Below are 25147 nucleotides of genomic sequence, written 5' to 3'. Positions count from 1 at the left end.
ATTTACCAGCTGACCTGCCTACACTGTGATGCTTTCTATGTGGGAAAGACCAGCAACAAACTGTCCATTCACATGAATGGACACAGGCAGACAGTGTTTGTTGGTAATGAGGATCACCCTGTGGCTAAACATGCCTTGGTGCACGGCCAGCACATTTGGCACAGTGTTACACCGTCTGAGTTATCTGGATACTTCCCACCAACACCAACCTATCTGAACTCTGGAGATGGGAACTTGCCCTTCAATATATCCTCTCTTCTCGTTATCCACCAGGCCTCAATCTCCACTAATTTCAAGTTGCCGCCACTCATACCTCACCTGTCATTCAACATCATCTTTGCCTCTACACTTCCGCCTTGACTTACATCTCTGCCCATACTCTTTGCCTTTAAATATGTCTGCTTGTGTCTGGGTATGTATGGATGGATGTGTGTGTGTGTGTGTGTGTGTGTGTGTGTGTGTGTGTGTGTGTGTGTGTGTGTGTGTGCACGAGTATATATCTATCCTTTTTTCTCCCTAAGATATGTCTTTCCGCTCCCGGGACTGGAATGACTCCTTACCCTCTCCCTTAAAACCCACATCTTTTCATCTTTCCTTTTCCTTCCCTCTTTCCTGACGAAGCAGCCGCCGGTTGTGAAAGCTCGAAATTCTGTGTCTACATCTACATCTACATGACTACTCTGCAATTCACATTTAAGTGCTTGGCAGAGGGTTCATCGAATCACAATCATACTATCTCTCTACTATTCCACTCCCAAACAGCGAGCGGGAAAAACGAACACCTAAACCTTTCTGTTCGAGCTCTGATTTCTCTTATTTTATTTTGATGATCATTCCTACCTATGTAGGTTGGGCTCAACAAAATATTTTCGCATTCGGAAGAGAAAGTTGGTGACTGAAATTTCGTAAAAAGGTCTCGCCGCGACGAAAAACGTCTATGCTGTAATGACTTCCATCCCAACTCGTGTATCATATCTGCCACACTCTCTCCCCTATAACGCGATAATACAAAACGAGCTGCCCTTTTTTGCACCCTTTCGATGTCCTCCGTCAATCCCACCTGGTAAGGATCCCACACCGCGCAGCAATATTCTAACAGAGGACGAACGAGTGTAGTGTAAGCTGTCTCTTTAGTGGACTTGTTGCATCTTGTGGTGTGTGTGTGTGTGTGTGTGTGTGTGTGTGTGTGTGTGTGTGTGTGTGTGTGTGTGTTTTATTCATTGTGCCTATCTACCGGCGCTTTTCCGATTGGTAAGTCTTGGAATCTTTGTTTTTAATATATAAAATAGAAAGAAACTTCCACATGGGGAAAATATATTAAAAACAAAGATTCCAAGACTTACCAAGTGGGAAAGCGCTGGTAGATAGGCACAATGAATAAAACACACAAACACACACACAGAATTTCGAGCTTTCGCAACCGGCGGCTGCTTCGTCAGGAAAGAGGGAAGGAAAAGGAAAGATGAAAGGATGTGGGTTTTAAGGGAGAGGGTAATGAGTCATTCCAATCCCGGGAGCAGAAAGACTTACCTTAGGGGGGGGAAAAAGGATAGGTATATACTCGCTCGCGCGCACACACACACACACACACACACACACACACACACACACACACACACACACGCACACGCACGCGTGCTCATATCCATCCATACATACACAGACACAAACAGACATATTTAATATATGGATGGATGCATGCTAATTTCACATACAGAATGAATATATTCATTCTGCAAATATATTCATTCTGTATGTGAAATTAGCACACCAGCCACTGTGAATCTTGGAAACTCTAATAACTTTTAAGTGGAGTCTGTAAACTAATTAATGAACATTTTAAATGGACTGTGTTACGATACACATTAAGTTTGGAATATCATTGGTATCAGAGCGAGGTTTTGTTGGACTCAGTGATGTTTATTAGGGAATGAGTTCATTGAACTGCTACAGTGTATGGTAGTACCAAATACTGTAGGTCAATGCTTATTACAAACTGCACTGATTGTATGTTAATGTGTCCAGTGTTTTTTTGATGCTGAAAAACAATAGTGAACTTCACAACTGGATAGTGACCTTTAGGTATGGTAGAGTCTATCCTGATGCGTGTGCTAAATATTCCTCATACACTGATGTGCCAAAACTTTGTGACCATGTGTTTAATAACATATGTTCCACTTTTCAGACATGGTACAACAGAGATTCTGCTTTGCATGAAACCTACACATCTTTGACAGAATTCCAAAAGTATGTGGCACCAAATATCTATGCACAGGTCAAGCAATTCTCACAAATTATGGCGTGATGGTTTGTGAGCAAGCAACTGGTGCCTGATATGTGTTCCAGTGGCTACAGACAAGGGATATTTGCTGGCCAACATCAATGTGACTTCACTATAATGCCCTTCAAACAACTGTAGCATAATTCTGATCTCGCAACAGGGATAGTTATCCTGCTGGAAGATGTCGTTGCCATAAGGGGACACATCAAGCAGGAGGCGATCCAGGTGGTCCGCAATAATGTGCACATAGTTCACTGCTGTCATGGTGCCTTCGATTATCACCACAGGTTCCATGGAAGCCCAGCTCAATGTACCCCATATGGCCTAACTCTGCCCTCGCCTGCTGGTATCTGTGGCACTGTGCATGTTTTTTGCAGCCATTCACCTTGATGATGGCTTGTAAGGACCAAGTCAAATTGATTTGACAGGCTACACATTTCTAATGATCCACACCGAAAACTCAATGATGCAGTGTCCACTGCAATCATAATAGATGACATCGTTTGGTCAACACAGGAACACTTAGTGATGTGAAGCTCCATGTTCAACATTGTTCTGCTGTATTCTGAAACACTTGCACCCGCACCAGCATTGTACTCCGGCATCACATCCGTCACAGATCACTGCCTATCCTGGATTATACAGTGGAGGATCCTCTGACCTCTATGTTTTTTGATGAGATGTGGTTGTCCAGTAACATACATCCTACTTGTTATTCCACCATCCTTCAACCACTTTCCACAGGTGATCATGGCAGTTGTACACCAACATTTCAGAACTCCTCATTTCCAGCCACAGCGCCAGAACAATGTACCCTTTGTTAAAACTGCTTATATCACAAGATTTCTGCATTTGTGGCCCCTGTCTTCACTATAATGACTGCCCATTCATGGCTCTTCCTTATTGTGTCAAGTGCCCGGAACACCAGCAGGAGGCATTCAACCTCACGGTGGGCAGTGGTCACAGATTCTCCGACCTCTACATTTTTTGATGAGATGTGGTTGTCCAGTACCAGATGGCCTACTCATTACTTCACCATCCTTAAACCACTTTCCTTATGTGCTCATGATAGTTGTACACTGACAGGAGACCATCTTTGCCATTTCAAAGATTCTCATTTCCAGCCAAAGCAGCAGAACAATGTGGCCTTTGTCAAAACCACTTATGTCAGTGGATTTCAGCATTTGTGTCCTGCATCTTCACTATAATGACTGCTCATTTGTCTGCCTTCCATTTGCATTCTTTCCTTACTGTGTCACATGCCTAAACACCACCATGAGGCATTCAACCTCATGGTGGGCAATAGTCATAATGTTTTGGTTCATCAGTGCATATCTCATAAACTGGTCATCACCTTAATGAAGTCTGCTAATGATGGATAAAATCATTAATCAGTGAAACTTAAATTGATGAGTTCTTTGCATTATTGAGTAGAAACCTTCTGATAGCCACAAAGACTTTTGCAGCTTTGTTTCACCAGTGGAGTGTAGATCGCTACTGAGGGGCCTCTAAGACAGGCAGCATCAGATTAGATTCCTTCTGTTACTACCTCTATTTATAGCCAGCAAACTGCAGAACTTCAGGAATCAAAGATACATAAGTCTATTTGGAATACCAAATGTGATCTAGTATGGTTATCAGCAAAAATACCAAACCATGAGGAGTCAGTATTACAGTCAGGGTCTATGTTTTAAAACAAAGTAACAGAGCAAAGTAAATAAGATATATTTGTTATAAACAACAGATATTGGAGGAATCTCGGATAAAAGGAGGGAGGAGCTAACATGCAACTCTGAATTCCTTTTCTATATTGTTTGTTATCACACTACAATGTGAAACTTTAACAAAAATATGAATTACTAACCATCGTCACACCAATACAATTGGTTAAGATCTGCTTTTAAGACATCTTCTATTTCATTCATTACATTTTCTGGCCTGTAAAACATTTTTACTCTTAATTTAATATCCTGTGCACAGTTCTCATTGTTTTCTACAAATATGCACATAATAAGGCCAATACAGAATGGCTCAGGTGTGTCTTCATTGGAACCTTTAATGCCATCTTCCATCTTTCGATAAAATTCTGTGTAAATATCGTCATTTACCTTCAATAAATAGAAATGGATGTTGTGAAATACATATAAAATGATTCTCTTTCTCACTAATAGTGAAAACATGGATTTAAAGTGGTTAATAAGAATATGAAATGAACCCAAATGAAAACATAATTCACTTTCAGGATATCACAGCACATGTCAGTAGTTAAATTCTTTACAAATATACAGTACAGGCTTGTCAGAAACAGTCTGAAAAGCTTGTAAGGGTGCTGCAGGGTAGGTTGTGCTGATAAATAATTGTTTTTAGAGAAAGATTGATATATTGCACTGTTTCCAAGTTAATTACCATTGATATTAGGTAATTAGGTCATTGTGCATGCAAATTTTTGAGTTGATCTCATGAACTGTTTTCTCCAATTAGTTTCCTAAAACCACACAAGATAGTGATACAAAAACTGGACATGGGACAGCAGTAAGGAATGAACCCAAGCTAAAGCCTGGGCTGTCTCATGTGCCATAATATACACTATGAGAACAACTGACACTAATTTAATCTGGTGGGCCACTTGAATTTGTGCACAAAATGACCTGATTGGCTAATTTCAATGCTCAGGACAATCTACCTTGCCACACACTTCGAGGTTTTTAAGACTGTTTCTGGCCATCCTGTATAAAGGCATAGCAGAGTTTAGTTGTTATTTGAAATAGTGTTACTCAGCCGTATTGTTATGGCTGTCTGTGGGTAAACAAAATAAGTTGCCTTTAAGTGCATAAAAAAGTAAACCCTTTATCGTATACAAGAACATCCTGATGTTTTGATTGCATGCTGCAATGTAAATCAGTTTCACAAAAAAGTCAAATATGGCACCTACTAGCCTCGAGAATCTGTGCAGGGCCCTTTTTGTGACTTAACTTTTGTGTTTATCTACTGACTACAAATTTCATTGCATACTTTAACTCCTCATTTAAGTCCTCATTTGCGTGTCAATTTTTATATCAATGCCACGACCTGTATTGTAATCATATACACACAGGAATGGAGAAAGTGTTAGTTGGTCCATCAATAAGAAATTTCTGCATTGCTTTCTAACAAGAGCAATTGCAGTAAAAGGTGGGTCTCTGGGTATGAAATCTGGTTCAGAAAAATTTTAATCTTTCATGTTCAAATTAAGCTGAGAGCAGAGACTTCACAAAAACTAGGGTTATCAAAAAGTACTCAAGTATGATGAAACATGGTGGCTTTATGTAATTAGTTCTTCAGGGACACTAATGCTAATGTATATGATTTATTATATGTTTCTACTTGACATTACACTGAATAGGGTATATGATGTGGCATCCTACTTCTTATTTATCATTCTGGCTTCTATAATAATTTTACAATTTGCTATTCCGTTTGTATAAATGTGACCTTTGATACACAATGGCAATAATATTTCTCTATACACAAAAGAAAGTACTGCCAATCAACAGATCAATATCACAGAAGAGGAAAATTCTTACAGTTATTTTACACTTATTGGATTATTATGAAAATACATCAACACAGATGTTCTTGTTTTCTTATTTTCGAAACATTTACCATAATTTTTAAAATATGAGGGCAACCCACAGATAAATTGCTAATAACAGGTTCAAAAAATGTTTTACAGAAAATATTAATAACTTTCTGTGAGACACTACAATTGCAATTATTGTCAAGTGCTGATAAAATTATTCAAATTACCTCTTATCTGCAATAACATGAATATCTGGCACCAACATTTACACGGAAACATGTAACAGCTGCACATATTGCAGACATTTTAATTTCTTCACATTAAAAATTACAATTCTTTGTACAATAATTTGTACACATGACTAAAATTACTAAATGTAATAGAACATATAGCAACAAATAGCTAGATCAAGAGAATATGAGATGTTAGTTTGGTATTTTCGTGGTCTGTGGATCGTAATTTCAATTTCTTGCAATTGTGTTGTTTCATCAGCTATAAGAACAAAGTTATACAAGCTGAAGAGGAAAAGAGAAACAAACATTTTTTATAGGCTGTGCACTGGATAGGAACGGAATACCAAGAGTAAGACGAAGAAAAGGCAGTTCCACAGTATTTTACACGAGTATGTATGGTGCTGAACGTGAAATTAATAAGAAAGTCAGAATGTGAGAAGAAACTTCAAAATAATAATAATAATATTAATAATAAAAAGACTGAGAAATATCAGCAAGCACACATAAGCATGATAACAAATTCCAGATGGCTGTTATTAAAATAGTTTTCTGTAATCAGTGATTTTCTATTCTTTTTACATCTCTTGAAGCCTAACACATCTTAAGGACTCATCTTCATTCCCTAATGCTACAGCTACCAGTATTACATGAAGATGACGATATCAATTTTTGATTTTTTTATGTTGCAAAACTAATCATTTACTGTGTAGAAGAGAAACAAAGTGAGAGATAGTTATTTAAGTAATTAGTCCACTTTAATTTGTTTTTCCACTAGGTGCACTGTCCACAGAATTCCGGGTAGAAGATCTTTATACATATTGGTTTTACAACTTACAAACGAATTTCATTACAGTTTTGATAATCAATAGGATGTCATGTAATGAATCAATAGAAATCTGAATAAGCAACAGTTTTGTTTACATATACCATAGACGTACTTCTTATTTGTAGAATTGCAAATGGATGAGTTACAGATTTTCATGCAATAAGTTCTGTTAGATTATTGAGTAAAAGCTCTACTGAACTATGTTAGGACCACAGATAGTTTTAAACACATAAAATAATAGTAGGATAAAAAGGACTTTTCATTCGGAAACAGATTTTATATGTCTGGGTAATCTCTTGTACACCTTTTACCTACAAGGTTGTCTTTCAATAAATAACAGATGTCTCTGATCTGGTATTATGATCATGAAGACTTTGGTTTTGGGTAAATAAATTTTCTTTTGTCAGTACACTTTATTTGACATGCATAACTGCTTCCAATGTACAAAAGAAGGGACGGAAGAGTTTTATTTCGTTTAAAAAAAAGGTTTACTTTCTTTCCTACTGCTGACAAGTTTCATTATTCTTATAACTGTTTTTTTATTTCCTGAAAATAGTTTTAGTCTGCTCTATAACCATCTCTTCCTCTGAAAGCAATGCAGAACACAATCTTTTACAGCTCTCTGAAGATATTGGTCATCAGTTGTGTCAAATACCATGGGCAACTCCATGTCTGAGTGACATACTCCCTGGACAGACATCATGTCAAGAGGATTTAAAAAGAGTAACTCAAACCTGCTATCTCCGCCTTGTACCTGCTTCCAGTGATTGATATGATACATACACTGGCTCATTCTATTGCATCAATTATTGGTTGTTTGCCTGGACTCACCAACACCTTATTTTGGCCAACAGTATTGTAATAACATTAAGATAAGCTTGTTTGAACTTGGTTTTATCATTTGCGTACTTATTCTGTGCAACATGACTTGTGTCAATAAAAAATGTTTCAAGAAAACAGCCTTTTACAGACTGCGGTAAATTTTTCAGAAAAGTATATTGTAACACATTGATGAATGTAGATAAGCAAAGTTTATGACCGTAATTATTGGTGAACTAGTGTTGTCACACAGAGTTCTTAGTACATAACACTATAAATGTTAAATGAAATCCAAATCTTTAGCAACAATCTGTAATAAAGTTTGTTAATGTACCTTCCTCTTTTCTGGTTTATCATAGAAGGTAGTGCACAGATTTCTTAACTTGAAGGACCCTGGTTGAAGGTACACACTGGTTCCTACTCGGTACTCTGTGTTCCTCCATCTAACTACACTGTACTGTACCTGTGAACAGAGGGAGAGATCTCCTAACAACCTTTAGTAAAACAATTGCAATGTAACAAACACATGTTAAATGAAAAGAAGAAGATTTAAAAAAACACACACACACACACACACACACACACACACACACACACACACACACACACACAAAGAAACTCTGCACTCCACCACTCAACACTGTATCCTCTGCCATTACCAATACAAATATATATATGAATTTGACAGAATGTAAACTGAACAGAATTCTAGTGTCTTCTAATGATAATTTCATGTCACAAGTACAACCCGTAAGGAATAGAATTTCCTTATAGTAACATTTTTACATGCAGTTTGATAATAGAATGCATTTTACTCGTACAAATCCATATATTATAAGTATTTCTGTAATACCTGAAAGCATCATAGAAGGTTTTTCTTTTGTTCCTTTTATGGCAATACTGTTTGCTTATTTTTGGACACATTTCTCTCACAAAAGTCTTATCAAGCAAGATCTGAGAAACTTTTTTTGCTGTGTCTTTCAGAAAATATGAATTCATTCTTGCAACCCTTTAGGGAAATTGATGGTCCTTTCTAGTGGGCATCTGGCAGGCCCATATACGCTCACTTTTTTTTAGTGTATTTCATGGGTATTCAGCTTTTCATTTTCAGTTTAAATGACAGCATAGTAGTGTGAATAATTGTACTAAAAATTAAGGCCTCATTTTCAACAGCATGCAATGATCCAAATTTAGTTTCAGTCACTTCAGAATATAAAGAAATGTTTAATTCATAGCATGCAACCATATTGATAACTTTTTTCATCTTTTTATTTCATTTAGTATCTCATTATTTTAGCAATTAGGCTACTTCTTGACACTACATGGCAATCATCATGAAAATGAAACTATGCACATTTTTATATAAATTCACTCAAAAGATTCCTTCCACCATTGCAGTATGTTGGGATAATTAGTAAGAATATTGGTTATGCAGTATTTTCCCACCATTATGGGAGTGCACAGAAGGGATTCTATACTACTACATACAGATAAGTCATCATTTAATGTTGTTACCAAAAAATCTTGAGAAGTTCTTGGCCAATTTACTCGTATTTTCTAATAAACATTTGGACAGGCATAGTTATGTATATATAGAATATAAATATGCACATTTATCTATACTTACTGTATAGAGAGAAGTCATTGTTTAACATCATTACTAAAAATCTTAAGAGGTTGTTGACTGATTTACCAAATACACTGGGATGGACACAGGCATGTAACATAACATTGTTAGCAAAGGTCTCAAAAAGTTTTTGACTGAGGTCCTTCAAATTTTTACATGCTACTCTAATAACTTTCAGACAGGCATAAACTACACATTTCTTTAAATGTTCTTGACTATCTTACTTCAAATATTTTCATTACTCTAATAAAAATTCAGACAGAGATAGGATACATATTTTTCTAAACAACAATGTACAGGCTACCTGTTAAAAGAAACTGGGAGAAAGAAAATACTGTGCTGTGAAAATGCATGTTTTAGTTTGCTTTCTCAAAGTTGGTTTTAACAGGAAACAGGAAGGTCATATTTACAATTAGAATACTACAATGGAAACCGAATCATTTGAAACATTGTGATCCTATCCATTTGCAAATTACAACTACGCAAAAAAACTTTCACTGAAGCTACAATACCCATAGATCCAGCAGCTGAAGATGTCTCTCTCACACACAACTGATTTACCCATTCATTTTAAGCAACTTCAGTTCCAAATCAAGGTTTTGTTTGCAGTAGCAATAAATAAGGCTTGGAGTCATAAGGAGGGGAGGGGGAGGGGCGGGGGAAAGAGGATATGGGCAGAAGAGGGGGGGGGGGGCAGGAGAGGAAATCTACATCTACATATATACTCCACTAACCACCAACAAGTGTAAGGCGGACGGCACAATTCATGCTAAAGTCATATTTCCCCCCTTCTGTTCCACGCGCAGATCACGCAAGGGAAAAATGACTGTCTGAATGCCTCAGTACGAGCTCTTATTTCCCTTATCTCTGAAGGTTCATCATTGCGTGATTTGAAAGTTGGTGGTAATAATATATGCTCTAGATCCTCAGTGAAGATCGAATTTCGGAATTTAGTGAGCATCCCCTTTCGTTTAGCACACCATCTATCTGCAAGAGTGTCCCAATTCAAACTTTCTATGAGATTTGTAACGCTCTTGCAATGGCTAAATCTACCAGTCACGAACCTTGCTGCTCTTCTTTGGACCTTCTCAATCTCTTGAATCCGACCCAACTGGTAATGGTCCCACACAAACAAACAGTACTCCAAGACTGGACAAACTAACATATTGTAAGCTATTTCCTTTGTTGAAGGACTGCATCACGTCAGGATTCTACCAATAAAATGCAATCTAGAGTTCGTCTTACCCATTACTTGTGTAATCTGATCATTCCATTTGAGATCATTTCAAATAGTCACACCCAGATACTTGACGGACGTTATCACTTCCAAAGACAGGACATTTATTTTGTACTCATAAAATAATGGGGATTTTTGCCTTTTTTATACACAGTAGGTTACACTTACTAATATTGAGAGATAATTGCCAGTCATTACACCACGTATTTATTTTCTGCAAATCCTCATTGATTTGTTCACAACTTTCGTGTGATACTAGTTTCCTGTAGACTTCAGCATCATTGTAAAACAATCTAAGGCTGCTGTCAATACCATCAACCAGATTGTTTATGTACATCGTAAAAAGCAGCGGACCTATTACGCTGCCCTGGGGCACACCTGATGTTATGCTTGTTTCTGTTGAAGTCTCCCCATTCAGGACGACATACTGCTCTCTGTCTGTTACAAAACTTCCTATCCAACTGCATATGTAATTGGATAGACTGTAAATGAGCACTTTTTGGAGCAAGTGACAGTATGGAACTGAGTCGAACGCCTTTCGAAAGTCGAGAAATATGGCATCAACCTGGGAGCCGTTATCTAGAGCCTGTTGTACATCACGCACAAAGAGGGCCAACTGTGTCTCGCATGACCGCTGTTTCCTTAAACGGTGCTGGTTTCTGCAGATGAGCTTCTCAGAGTCTAGAAAGGTCATTATGTCTGAACACAAAATATTCCATGATCCTACAACAAATCGATGTCAGTGAAATTGGCCGGTAATTATATGCATGCAATTTTCTACCCTTTTTATAGATTGCTATGAACTGGGCCTTCTTCCAGTCCCGTGGAACTTCCCATTGTTCCAATGATCTCTGATAGGTGATGGATAAGAATGGTGCTATATTTGTAGCATAGTCAACAGGGATACCGACTGGTCCAGATGCCTTCCTGGCGTCTAAGGATCTTAATTGTTTTACAATCCCAGATACACTAAACACTATGTCAGCCATCCTTTCATTTGTTTGATAAAATGGAAGTGGAAATAGACATAGAGTGTGTGAGAAAGACAGAGAGAGAGGGAGGAGTTGATGGACAGAGAAAGGGGGGAGGAGGTGTTGGATGGAGAGAGAGGGCAGGAAGAAATGGACAAAGATAGGGCGAGGAGGAGATGGACAGGGAAAGGGCAGGAGAAAGGGATTAGGATGTATTCCAATACATAAACAGCAATCATAAAGAACAGGAAGGTTTGCTAGTGTTTTTATATGACCAAAGTTGAAAAAAGCAGACACTTTAGTAGGAAAGGAGACAACTCAACAAATAATGGAAGTGCTGAGTTGTTGAGAGGCATATAAATAAGAAAAAAATACTTTTATGGCTTTTGGACAGGTACACACACACACACACACACACACACACACACACACCTGTCAAACTACACTGTGCCAGCTGAAAACACAGTGCCAGGATGTCAGTTTGGGTAGAATGGGTGAAGCTTTGTATCGGGTGAGGTGGGTAGAGGAACAGAGAGGTGGGAATCGGGAGAAGGGGATGGAAACAGGTAGATGATGGCTCAAAGGGGAGGCAACAAGTTCATGGGATAGGAATGCAACAGACAAACACTGGAGCTGGTGAGTTCGTGCGACCTCAATGATGTGCAGTTGTGGATTGTGAAGGGGTGACAGGACAGACGAAGGGGAGACTGTTGGGTAGAGGATGCGGGTGCAGTGGATTAATGGAGATTGGGCCAGGAGAACTGTAGAAGTGCAAGATGTGTTGCAATGTTCATTACCACCACTGATTTGGTCCTATAAGTAATGTTGTAACTGTATTTCAGTTAAAAGTTCCAAAACTCAGATTATGTTACTTCGAAAACATGTGACAGAACCATTAAATCGAGAGCCAGATAGTAAAATATAGAGTAACAAGTGAAAGACAGAAATGAGACTGAAGAGGGCATACCAGCTAATTTCGGGACAATGTGGAGTGTGTAACATACCAGTGTAGAAGCAGTCCTGCAGTAGTGGTAACACAGAGGCCTGCTAGTCACAAGGGCACAGAGCTACACCACAAAGGAGTGCATTGGAACACAGCATGTTGCACAGAGGAGTACAGAAATTATCTGTGTGAAAGGCTCTGTTTGACAAAGACCAAATGTCCACCACAGATTGGCTGCAGCTCACAGCAAGCAGCCCAGTGGGAGAGAGGTTTTCTCCAGGGCAGGCAGGACAGGAAAAATCTAACACCCTTAAATAGTTATAAGACACAGATGGAGATTCACAACAGAAAAAAAAACGAAAATCCACTTAGGGCCATGCTAAATGTAAAAATTGCTATTTATCATGTCAAAAGACAAAACACTTAGATAATCAGACCTATTATGAAAAATCAAAAAGGAAAAACATTACAGATGAGTTTGAATAATGGTTTTGTTCATTCAGCAGCACTTGATCACCAGGCAGTTCATCAGAGAATGACATCTTACTTATAAAGATTACTTCAAAAACGACACTGCAACTTTCTCCATGTTGGTGACTTAAGATCTGAATTTTTGTAGTGACCATACAATGATCACAATTTTGTGTCAACAACATCTCAGTTTTACTGACATTGCTTGAGTCCTCACTTATCAGAGTTGAAATAAAACTGTTGTGTTTTGAAATTCCATTCAGTGATTTTGATCTGCCTTATCTTCAGGTTGACAATGAAATAGTGCCACACTGGTGGTTTCCCAGAAATTGTAATGCATGCTCATGTCACCCTAAGGGACTGAATGCTATCTGATGAGGAGTTCTTTCAATGTCAAAAGGTCACTATTCACAAATCACATCAGCTCCCTTACTTCCTCCAATAATGCTAGAAAGTGATAATTCACTTCCTTCTACATTTACAACTGTGAAGTACGCAGCAGAGGGGACATTTCACTATACCAGTTATTACGGCTTTCTTGAATTCAATTCATGTACGGAGTGCAGCAAAACTGATTGTTTAAATGCCTCCTTGTGTGCTGTAATTGATCTAATCTTATTCTCACAATCACTATGGGAACAATATGTATGGAGTTGTAGTATATTCCTAGAGTCATCATTTAAAGCCATTCTTGCGATGTTGTTATTAGACTTCTTGGAATAGTTCCTGTCTATCTTCAAGAGTCTGCTAGTTCAGTTCTTTCTGCATCTAAGTGATAGCTCCCCAAGTATTAAACAAACCTTTCACCGTTTGTGCTTCCCTTCTCTATATACGTTCAATATCCCCTATTAGTCCTATTTGAACAATGTTCTAGCTTCCGTTGCACAAGTCATTTGTATGCTACTTCCTTTGTAGACTGATTGCATTTCCCCTGTATTCTGCCAGTAAACTGAAGTCTGCTACCCACTTTATCCACAACTCAGCCTATGTCATCATTCTCCTTCATGTTCCTCCTCTAAGTATTACACCCAAGTATTTGTACAAGGAGTTTGCAGATTCCAACTCTGACTCACTTATATTCATAGGATACTATGGTTTTTTGATGAAATGCACAATTTTACATTTTTTTTAACATTTAAAGCAAGCTACCAGCATTGCACCACTATGAAATCTTATCCAGGTTTGACTCATTATTTATACAGCTTCATCCAAACTGTATTTTGCTGTAGACAACTGCATCAACTGCGAAAGGTCTGAGGTTTCTATTAATACTGCCTGCAAGATTGTCAATATACAACATGAACAGAAAGGGACATGGCACGCATCCCTGGAGTACACTGGAAGTTACTTTTACGTCTGTTGATGACTCTCCATCAGAGATAACATACTGCTTCCTCACCACCAAGAAATCCTCAATCCAGTCAGATATATTACCTGATATCCTACATGATCGAAGTTTTGATAATAATGCAATTTTTTCATTATTTCCATTTTGCATTAAAAACATGTTTTTCCTCCTTTCAACAATGCTGTTGACAATGTGCAGGACTGCTTTCAACAGTCATGGTCAGTCATCTAATGTGGTACATACGTCAACACTGACATAGCAACATCCATAATGATGCTGCTGTCAGTGGCTGTGCAGCTATCTTGGTACCTCCTTCCACTGCTCATTACGCATTGCTGGCAGGTGCCAAACTGGAGACTTTTGGTTAGACACAGCATATCTATGTTGGATGGCTCTGGCAACTCAGTTCAGAAATAAGGGTGTACATTTTGACAGTCAACTTTAGGTGGATGTTATGGAAAGATCTCAGGTCCAGATCATTACACAGTGACAAAAACAGCACCATGCACAGATACAGTGTGCCAACCTTGTGGTTCAGCCAGCAGATACTCACAATCCAGTATCAACACTGCCATCACACTCATACACCCTCAGTACCTGAAGGACTGTCTGACAGTGTAATGGTGGGTTACTGAAAGCACTGTTATATGACTTCTGTAGAGGATGTTTTCCCTTGATTGCCCATCAACAATAAAGTCTGTTACCTCTTCAAGAAGGGGTATGGAATATATTACAAATAACTCTCTCAAGTGCAAATATTGCTTGTGATTACTAATGTTTTAAAACATAACTGAAATACATGGGAAGTATATCATGATAAAACAATTTCGGATGAATTTAACACTAGCACGAGCATTAAACAACTTCAGTTCCGTCATTACATGCTGGGAATTCATATTGTGCAAGAAAAAAATGAAAGAAGACTTTTCAACAAAGGAAATGATGACAAAATAAGTCTTTTTTGGGGGGTAACAAAAATAAGATGTTATTTGCAGGGAATAATTGGTGTGAACACAAGATATTCAGAGTTTTTTAATATTTCTGTGTATTCAAGAGACAACAGATAAAATTCTACCAAGTGCTGGATGTCTGAAAGACCAAAGTAAGTATTTAACCCACAATGCTTGGTGTGTGCATAATTAGCATTTAATACATACCTGATTCATTGAACTGGAGGGAATCTCTTCATCAACCACTGGAGTTGTGAACGCCTTTCTCTGCTCCACTCGCTTACAGGCATTACAGTGCCTTGAAAATAACAGCACAGGTTATTGGAGCAAACTTTCACACACAACTCTCTGTGACACAATGAGTGGTTAATTACAAGTTTTTCTTGCACTGTGATGTAGCAATGTACCTGTACTGAACATATGGTAGCATGTGATAGGAGCACATTCAAGTGGAGGTGCTCAGGGGTTTAGTGCTTGGGCTACTACCACTTCTTATATATTGTATATATAAAATAGAAAGAAACTTCCACATGGGAAAAATATATTAAAAACAAAGATTCCAAGACTTACCAAGTGGGAAAGCACCGGTAGACAGGCACAATAAAATAACACACGAATACACACACAAAATCACGAGCTTCGTCAGGAAAGAGTGAAGGAGAAGGAAAGATGAAAGGATGTGGGTTTTAAGGGAGAGGGTAAGGAGCCATTCCAATCCCGGGAGCGGATAGACTTACCTTAGGAGGAAAAAAAGATAGGTATACACTCGCGCACACACATTCAACCATACATATACAGACACACGCAGACATATTTAAAGGCAAAGAGTTTGGGCAGAGATGTCAGCCGAGGCGGAAGTGCAGAGGCAAAGATGATGTTGAATGATAGGTGATGTATGAGTGGCGGCAACTAGAAATTAGCGGAGATTGAGGCCTGGTGGATAACAAGAAGAGAGGATATACTGAAGGGCAAGTTCCCATCTCCGAGTTCGGATAGGTTGGTGTTAGTGGGAAGTATCCACATAACTCGGACGGTGTAACACTGTGCCAAGATGTGCTGGCCGTGCACCGAGGCATGTTTAGCCACAGGGTGATCCTCATTACCAACAAACACTGTCTGCCTGTGTCCATTCATGCGAATGGACAGTTTGTTGCAGGTCATTCCCACACAGAAAGCTTCACAGTGTAGGTAGGTCAGTTGGTAAATCACATGGGTGCTTTCACACGTGGCTCTGCCTTTGATCGTGTACACCTTCCGGGTTACAGGACTGGAGTAGGTGGTGGTGGTGGTGGGAGGGTGCATAGGACAGGTTTTACACCGGGGGCGGTTACAAATGTAGGAGCCAGAGGGTACGGAAGGTGGTTGGGGATTTCATAGGGATGAACCAAGAGGTTACGAAGGTTAGGTGGACGGCGGAAAGACACTCTTGGTCGAGTGGGGAGGATTTCATGAAGGATGGATCTCATTTCGGGGCAGGATTTTAGGAAGTCGTATCCCTGCTGGAGAACCACATTCAGAGTCTGATCCAGTCCCGGGAAGTATCCTGTCGCAAGTGGGGTACTTTTGGGGTTCTTCTGTGAGAGGTTCTGAGGTTTTATTTACATCATTAATTTGAACCCAACAATTACTATTGTTATTGTCTCTGTTGCATTTCGAAATCTTTTGTATCATCTTACTTTCCTTTTTTGTTTGTACAAGTAGTTTCACTTTGTATTCATCTTCCCTCTTTCCATAATCTACCATACATTTTATCCTGCCTAATTATACTCAATAATACGTAATTTACTTCCAAACCATAACCTAAAATTTTCAACGCTTTCAACATAACCGCTGCTATAAAATCCACTGTTCCAAGTTTACAAACAATTCGTGTAAACCCGTGAATACTATTTCACAGCTTTAGTACCTTTCACCCATTAAACAACCATCTCAGATATTTCCAACAACTTTCGTTTTATTTCCATTCCCGTTTTTCCCACATAACCGATCATTTTTTAGCAGCTTCCCACAGGTTTGAATGTTATTATTTCTTCGTCAAACAATTGTTAGCCTCATTTTCATAATCTGCCAGTACATAACCAGTCCTTTGAATACATTTACATGCAGTTTTTTCGAAATTTTCCTGAATTTCCCCACCCTTTAACGTGTTTTGGAGACAACACAACTACCTAACCTTCACACCAACCTAAGTTCAGCACAGGATCAACATAGCTCATCTCAAACCAACACTTTTTCGACTTTTCACACACCTTTACCTCTCCCTATATATATATCTATTTATTTTCACTTTAACCTCATATTACCCTTTCCACCTTATAATACCACGTCAACCTCACAACATCCCTACAACGACCCCATTAAATTTTATTTACATTCCCTCCGCAAACATGCCTTCACCCTAGCCAGATTACGCTCCTATATTTTACACTCCTGGAAATGGAAAAAAGAACACATTAACACCGGTGTGTCAGACCCACAATACTTGCTCCGGACACTGCGAGAGGGCTGTACAAGCAATGATCACACGCACGGCACAGCGGACACACCAGAAACCGCGGTGTTGGCCGTCGAATGGCGCTAGCTGCGCAGCATTTGTGCACCGCCGCCGTCAGTGTCATCCAGTTTGCCGTGGCATTCAGAGCTCCATCAGTCTTTAACACTGGTAGCATGCCACCACAGCGTGGACGTGAACCGTATGTGCAGTTGACGGACTTTGAGCGAGGGCGTATAGTGGTCATGCGGGAGGCCGGGTGGACGTACCGCTGAATTGCTCAACACGTGGGGCGTGAGGTCTCCACAGTACATCGATGTTGTCGCCAGTGGTCGGCGGAAGGTGCACGTGCCCGTCGACCTGGGACCGGACCGCAGCGACGCACGGATGCACGCCGAGACCGTAGGATCCTACGCAGTGCCGTAGGGGACCGCACCACCACTTCCCAGCAAATTAGGGACACTGTTGCTCCTGGGCTATCGGCGAGGACCATTCGCAACCGTCTCCATGAAGCTGGGCTACGGTCCCGCACACCGTTAGGCCGTCTTCCGCTCACACCCCAACATCGTGCAGCCCGCCTCCAGTGGTGTCGCGACAGGCGTGAATGGAGGGACGAATGGAGACGTGTCGTCCTCAGCGATGAGAGTCGCTTCTGCCTTGGTGCCAATGATGGTCGTATGCGTGTTTGGCGCTGTGCAGGTGAGCGCCACAATCAGGACTGCATACGACTGAGGCACACAGGGCCAACACCCGGCATCATGGTGTGGGGAGCGATCTCCTACACTGGCCGTACACCTCTGGTGATCGTCGAGGGGACACTGAATAGTGCACGATACATCCAAACCGTCATCGGACCCATCGTTCTACCATTCCTAGACCGGCAAGGGAACTTGCTGTTCCAACAGGACAATGCACGTCCGCATGTATCCCGTGCCACCCAACATGCTCTAGAAGGTGTAAGTCAACTACCCTGACCAGCAAGATCTCCGGATCTGTCCCCCATTGAGCATGTTTGGGACTGGATGAAGTGTCGTCTCACGCGGTCTGCACGTCCAGCACGAACGCTGGTCCAACTGAGGCGCCAGGTGGAAATGGCATGGCAAGCCGTTCCACAGGACTACATCCAGCATCTCTACGATCGTCTCCACGGGAGAATAGCAGCCTGCATTGCTGCGAAAGGTGGATATACACTGTACTAGTGCCGACATTGTGCATGCTCTGTTGCCTGTGTCTATGTGCCTGTGGTTCTGTCAGTGTGATCATGTGATGTATCTGACCCCAGGAATGTGTCAATAAAGTTTCCCCTTCCTGGGACAATGAATTCACGGTGTTCTTATTTCAATTTCCAGGAGTGTATTTACTCAGGCTTGTCTGACATTTGGCATTACCCCCAAAGGCCTCACACTTAAAGTTCCCGTCTCTGGCTGCAATCCTTCTTTCCATCAGTCCTTATACCAGTTCCAAACTGCACAATCCATAGCCCTCACCCACCTAATCCTTCACCTATACATCGACTCGACCAATGAACACACCTGTCAACTCCTATCCCAAATCAAAGTCCTCAATCTTTCCTCTTCCACATCCACACCGGCTGTTCATAGCATCCTCCTACAGGCCAACTGCAAATTAGAACAGCATGCCACCCTCCACCTCAAAAAACTGTCCAATCTCCTGGTTTCCCACCTCCGGAAAAGCAACTCACTCACCCTCCACAACCTTTCCAACAAACCTCAACCTCCTCTCATTGCACACAGACCCAGTCTCTCCCATCTACTCAATCTCCCACTTCCAGCTCCACTCCCCCCAACACCTCAAAATTCTAGTCAACACAATCTGGAACCACAACACCCCAATTCAGTAGTTAACCTTTCCCCCGAACCTCTCTCCCAATCCGAAACCTCTGTCCTATCCAAAGGCCTCACCTTCAGCCCCACTCCCAGATTCAACCAAACTGCCCTTGTCAAAGATTTACTGCCCTACACTCGTAGTCTCTGCTGGAAATATCACTTTGCCACGAAGAAAAATAACCCTGATCCCACTCCTAATGATCCAACTCCCCAAGACACTATCCAAATTGAACCCTGCCTGGAACAGTTCCGTCCTCCATCACTGCGGGACCCACCTCCTCTTCCTCAAAATCACCCTCTCCAAACCTTCCAGGAATTTCTCACTTCCAGCCTTGCCTCTCAATCTTTCTTGGAAAAACCTTAATCCTACTCCCAACATCACCACAGCCGAAGCCCAGGCTATCAGTGATCTGAAAGCTGACTGATCCATCATCATTCTTATGGCTGACAAGAGTTCCATGACTGTGGTACTTGATCGTTGGGAGTATGTGGCTGAGGGACTGCGTCAGCTTTCAGACTATTCTACATACAAAGTTTGCCAAGGTAATCCCATTCCTGATGTCCAGGCGGAGCTTCAAGGAATCCTCAGAACCTTAGGCCCTCTACAAAACCTTTCACCTGACTCCATCAAACTCCTGACCCCACCGACACCTTGCACTCCTACCTTCTACCTACTTCCTAAAATTCACAAACCCAAACATCCCGGCCACCCCATTGTAGCTGGTTACCAAGCCCCCACAGAACGTATCTCTGCCTACGTAGATCAACACCTTCAACCCATTACATGCAGTCTCCCGTCCTTCAACAAAGACACCAACCACTTTCTCGAATGCCTGGAATCCTTACCCAGTCTGTTACCCCCGGAAACCATCCTTGTAACCATTGATGCCACTTCCCTATACACAAATATCCTGCACGTCCAGGGCCTCGCTGCAATGGAGCACTTCCTTTCACGCTGATCACCTGCCACCCTACCTAAAACCTCTTTCCTCATCACCTTAGCCAGCTTCATCCTGACCCACAACTTCTTCACTTTTGAAGGCCAGACATACCAGCAATTAAAGGGAACAGCCATGGGTACCAGGATGGCCCCCTCATATGCCAACTTATTGATGGGTCGCTTAGAGGAAGCCTTCTTGGTTACCCAAGCCTGTCAACCCAAAGTTTCGTACAGATTTATTGATGACATCTTCATGATCTGGACTCACAGTGAAAAACAACTCCAGAATTTCCTCTCCAACGTCAACTCCTTTGGTTCCATCAGATTCACCTGGTCCTACTCCAAATCCCATGCCACTTTCCTTGACGTTGACCTCCATCTGTCCAATGGCCAGCTTCACACATCCGTCCACATCAAACCCACCAACAAGCAACAGTACTTCCATTATGACAGCTGCCACCCATTCCATATCAAACAGCTCCTTCCCTACAGCCTAGGCCTTCATGGCAAACGAATCTGCTCCAGTCCTGAATCCCTGAAAACAGCTTTCGCATCCCGCAACTACCCTCCCGACCTGATACAGGAGCAAATAACCAGAGCTACTTCCTCATCCCCTCAAACTCAGAACCTCTCACAGAAGAACCCCAAAAGTGCCCCACTTGTGACAGGATACTTCCCGGGACTGGATCAGACTCTGAATGTGGCCCTCCAGCAGGGATACGACTTCTTAAAATCTGGCCCCGAAATGTGATCCATCCATCGTTCATGAAATCATCCCCACTCGACCAAGAGTGTCTTTCCGCCGTCCACCTAACCTTCGTAACCTCTTGGTTCATCCCTATGAAATACTCAAACCACCTTCCCTACCCTGTGGCTCCTACCCTTGTAACCGCCCCCGGTGTAAAACCTGTCCTATGCACCCTCCCACCCCTCCCACCACCACCTACTCCAGTCCTGTAACCCGGAAGGTGTACACGATCAAAGGCAGAGCCGCGTGTGAAAGCACCCAACGTGATTTACCAACTGATCTGCCTACACTGTGATGCTTTCTATGTGGGAATGACCAGCAACAAATTGTCCATTCACATGAATGGACACAGGCAGACAGTGTTTGTTGGTAATGAGGATCACCCTGTGGCTAAACATGCCTTGGTGCACAGCCAGCACATCTTGGCACAGTGTTACACCGTCCAAGTTATGTGGATACTTCCCACTAACACCAACCTATCCGAACTCGGAGATGGGAACTTGCCCTTCAATATATCCTCTCTTCTTGTTATCCCCCAGGCATCAATCTCCACTAATTTCAAGTTGCTGCCACTCATACATCACCGTCATTCAACATCATCTTTGGCTCTGCACTTCCGCCTCAGCTGACATCTCTGCCCAAACTCTTTGCCTTTAAATATGTCTGCTTGTGTCTGTATATGTATGGATGGATAAGTGTGTGTGTGTGTGTGTGTGTGTGTGTGTGCACGCGAGTATATACCTATCCTTTTTTCCCCCTAAGGTAAGTCTTTCTGCTCCCGGGATTGGAATGGCTCCTTACCCTCTCCCTTAAAACCTACATCCTTTCATCTTTCCTTCTCCTTCACTCTTTCCTGACGAAGCAACCGCCGGTTGCGAAAGCTCGTAATTTTGTGTGTGTGTTTGTGTGTTATTTTATTGTGCCTGTCTACCAGCGCTTTCCCGCTTGGTAAGTCTTGGAACCTTTGTTTTTAATATATATTGTATATATAAATGATATGCCCTCTAATATGAAAGGTGATTCTAAAAGATTTCTATTTGTTGAGGGAAACTTAGGTAATTTATCAAATAATGCAATTCAAGAGATAATTTCATTGTCTGTAGAAAATAAATTGATGCTAAGTCAAAGTGAGACTCAGTTTTTACAGTTTCTAACTGACATTTTGATTACAGAGAATGATTAGTGGGTCTGAACAATTCAAATTTCTAGGTATCCAGACAGAAGTTTAGCTGACATGGAAAGACTATGTTGAAGATCTTCTTCAAAAATTGAGTGATGCTGTACTTACAATCAGGACAGTATCTGCAACACAGAACAAAAAATTTACTCTACTTTGCTTAGTTTCATTTGCTTATGACATATGGTCTGATATTCTGGAATAACTCTTCCCATTCGTAAAGGATTTTTTGGATCAGAAATAATCAGTTATAGAAATATATATTGTAAGTAAACTCTTGCTAGCCTCTGTTCAGGAGTCTGGAAATTCTGATAACAGCCTCACAGTATATACACTCTACAACAAAAGAAAAAACACACCATGAAGGCATTATCTGAATGGGACACAAATCAGTAGATGTGATGTAAACAAATTACTACAATTTCAGAAAAATTAAATGATTTATTCAAGGGAAAGAGCTCCACAAATTTAATAAGTCAATAATCATTGGTTCACATCTAGCCCCTATGCAAGCAGTTATTCGGCTTGGAACAAAATATAGTCAACATACCACTGTACTGTAAGCAAGCTGCAGATGACAAACAAGGGGGCCATGCTATGAAAATAAATGGCACCCCAGTCCATCACCCCTGGTTGTTGGTCTGTACAACATGCAATAATCTATTTGGTACCCCCTCTTCCCTGAGCCATCTCCAGACATGTATTCGGCCTGGGATCCCATTGACTGGTGTAGAATTATCTTCAATGATGAGTTCCACTTTGAACTGTGACCTGATGACTGGTGAAGACATGTCTGGAGATGCTCAGGACCATGGTGGGATACTAACCTGTCACCCTCCATGCTGACTAATAGCCAGGAGTGATGGTCTGGTGTGCCATTTTATTTTATAGCAGCAGGGCCCCTTTGTCACTCATGGCATCCTTACAGCACAGTGGTCCTCTGATGATATTCTATGCCCTGTTTTGTAGCCCTTCATGGGAAGCCATCCCGGGCTTATAATTTAGCAAGATAATGACAAACAGTACAAGGCAAAAGTTTCTATTGCTTTTCTTTATGCTTGCCAAACCCTACCTTGGCCAGAAAAGTCACCAGATCTCTCCCCAACTGAGAACATTTGGAGCATTATAGGTAGGACCCTCGAACCAGGTTGGGATTTTGATGATCTAATTCATCAACTGGACAGAATTTGGTATGACAACCCTCAGGATGACATTCAACTACTCTGTCAATCAGTGCCAAGCTGAATAATTACTTGCTGAGTTGGACCAAACATTACTGACTTGCTCAATTTGTGAAACTCTTACTCTTGTTTAAACTATCCATTTTTCTTGTTGTTAACAATATGAGCTTATTCTCATGAATTAACAACTTTCACTCAGTTAATACTAGGCAGAAATCCAATTTGTATTTGGATCACACCACCTTGGCTCTTGTTCAGAAAGGCACACAATAGTCCACTGCATGCATTTTCAAAAGCTACCTCAAGAATTAAAAAAATTTTAACCGTGATTCTTTCAGTTTTGAGTCTAAATTGAAGGCTGTCCCCATGGCTCAGTCCTGATCTGCTAGGGAGTTTGTGGGGGGAGAAAAATTAATCAATTTTTTGGGCTATATTGTCAAATATGCTAACATATGCTCAGTAGCTTGTTGTCTGCGTATCATTCATGTAAATTTTACTTTATTTATTATTAATTTTTCTGATGTTATTTTTATGTACTGACTGCTTCTGTGACCATAAAGATTGACCCCTGAGTGTGGTCCTATGGAACAAGATACGGATAGAAAAAAAAGATTCGAAATATTTCTGCGCCTCTCACTTACATATCCATTCCTCTTGGCGGCTGTGTGGTGAAGTGCCAAACTACAAATCCAAAGGTTCTAGGTTTGATCCTTGATAATTCCTACAATTTTAAGCCATCACTTACCACTACTTTTGTTGTGACCAGACAAAACTACTTTCAATTGGACATAACTGTGAGTTTTTTGTCTGCTATGGGAGAAGGCTCATCAAACTAGAACACATTAAATAATAGTTCACTTCATGACATAAATGGATGATAGATTTGCTCAACTTTAACACAGTTCTTTTCCACAGGATTTCTTGATAAGTTATGGCCATCCTTGACTATGGAGGATTCACTTGATTCACTGGTTAACAAACTAGATTCAAATTTTCACTCTACAGCATAGTGTGCACTGATATGAAACTTCCTGGCACATTAAAACAGTGTGCCGGACTGAGTCTCAAACTTGGGACCTTTGCCTTTCGCGGGCAAGTGCTCCACCAAATGATCTACCCAAGCACAACTCACACCCCATCCGCACAGCTTTAATTCTGCCACTACCTCATCTCCTACCGTCCCGAGTATGAGTCTCGGTCTGGCACAAAGTTTTCATCTGCCAGGAAGTTTCACTTAACAAACTGTTCTCTTGCAGTACAAAATGCAATATTTATGAAAGTACATCATCAGAAACTTTAACAACAGTCACTGTCCTACATGATGGTGCTGACCATTGTACCTGAGGTCATGAACTGAAGCAGAGTTCTTACATGCTAGTCACTATATTGATCTCGGTATGAAAGTGGTGCTATGCTGAGATGGAGGCGTGTCTTCCGGAGTGACTCTCACTGGTTGTTGTGGACTGCAATGAGCCCTCACTAATGTCTGTAGTACTGA

The 25147-nt window shown here is 40.9% G+C and overlaps 1 protein-coding gene across 1 annotated transcript in view; it reads right to left on the bottom strand.

The window, feature by feature from the left end:
- Positions 1-25147, bottom strand: part of LOC126293235 (DNA (cytosine-5)-methyltransferase 1-like) — a 161671-nt gene that overhangs the window by 105849 nt on the left and 30675 nt on the right. Inside the window, exons 10-12 of the mRNA XM_049986355.1 lie at positions 15473-15563; positions 8053-8181; positions 4146-4389 (exon numbers count right to left, since the gene is read on the bottom strand). Coding sequence (XP_049842312.1) covers positions 4146-4389; positions 8053-8181; positions 15473-15563 — 464 coding nt within the window. The remainder of the gene's footprint in view (positions 1-4145; positions 4390-8052; positions 8182-15472; positions 15564-25147) is intronic.

The sequence above is a fragment of the Schistocerca gregaria genome, chromosome 10, assembly GCF_023897955.1.
Source record: "Schistocerca gregaria isolate iqSchGreg1 chromosome 10, iqSchGreg1.2, whole genome shotgun sequence".
Lineage (NCBI taxonomy): Eukaryota > Metazoa > Arthropoda > Insecta > Orthoptera > Acrididae > Schistocerca > Schistocerca gregaria.
This window is presented reverse-complemented; position numbering and strand designations above follow the sequence as displayed.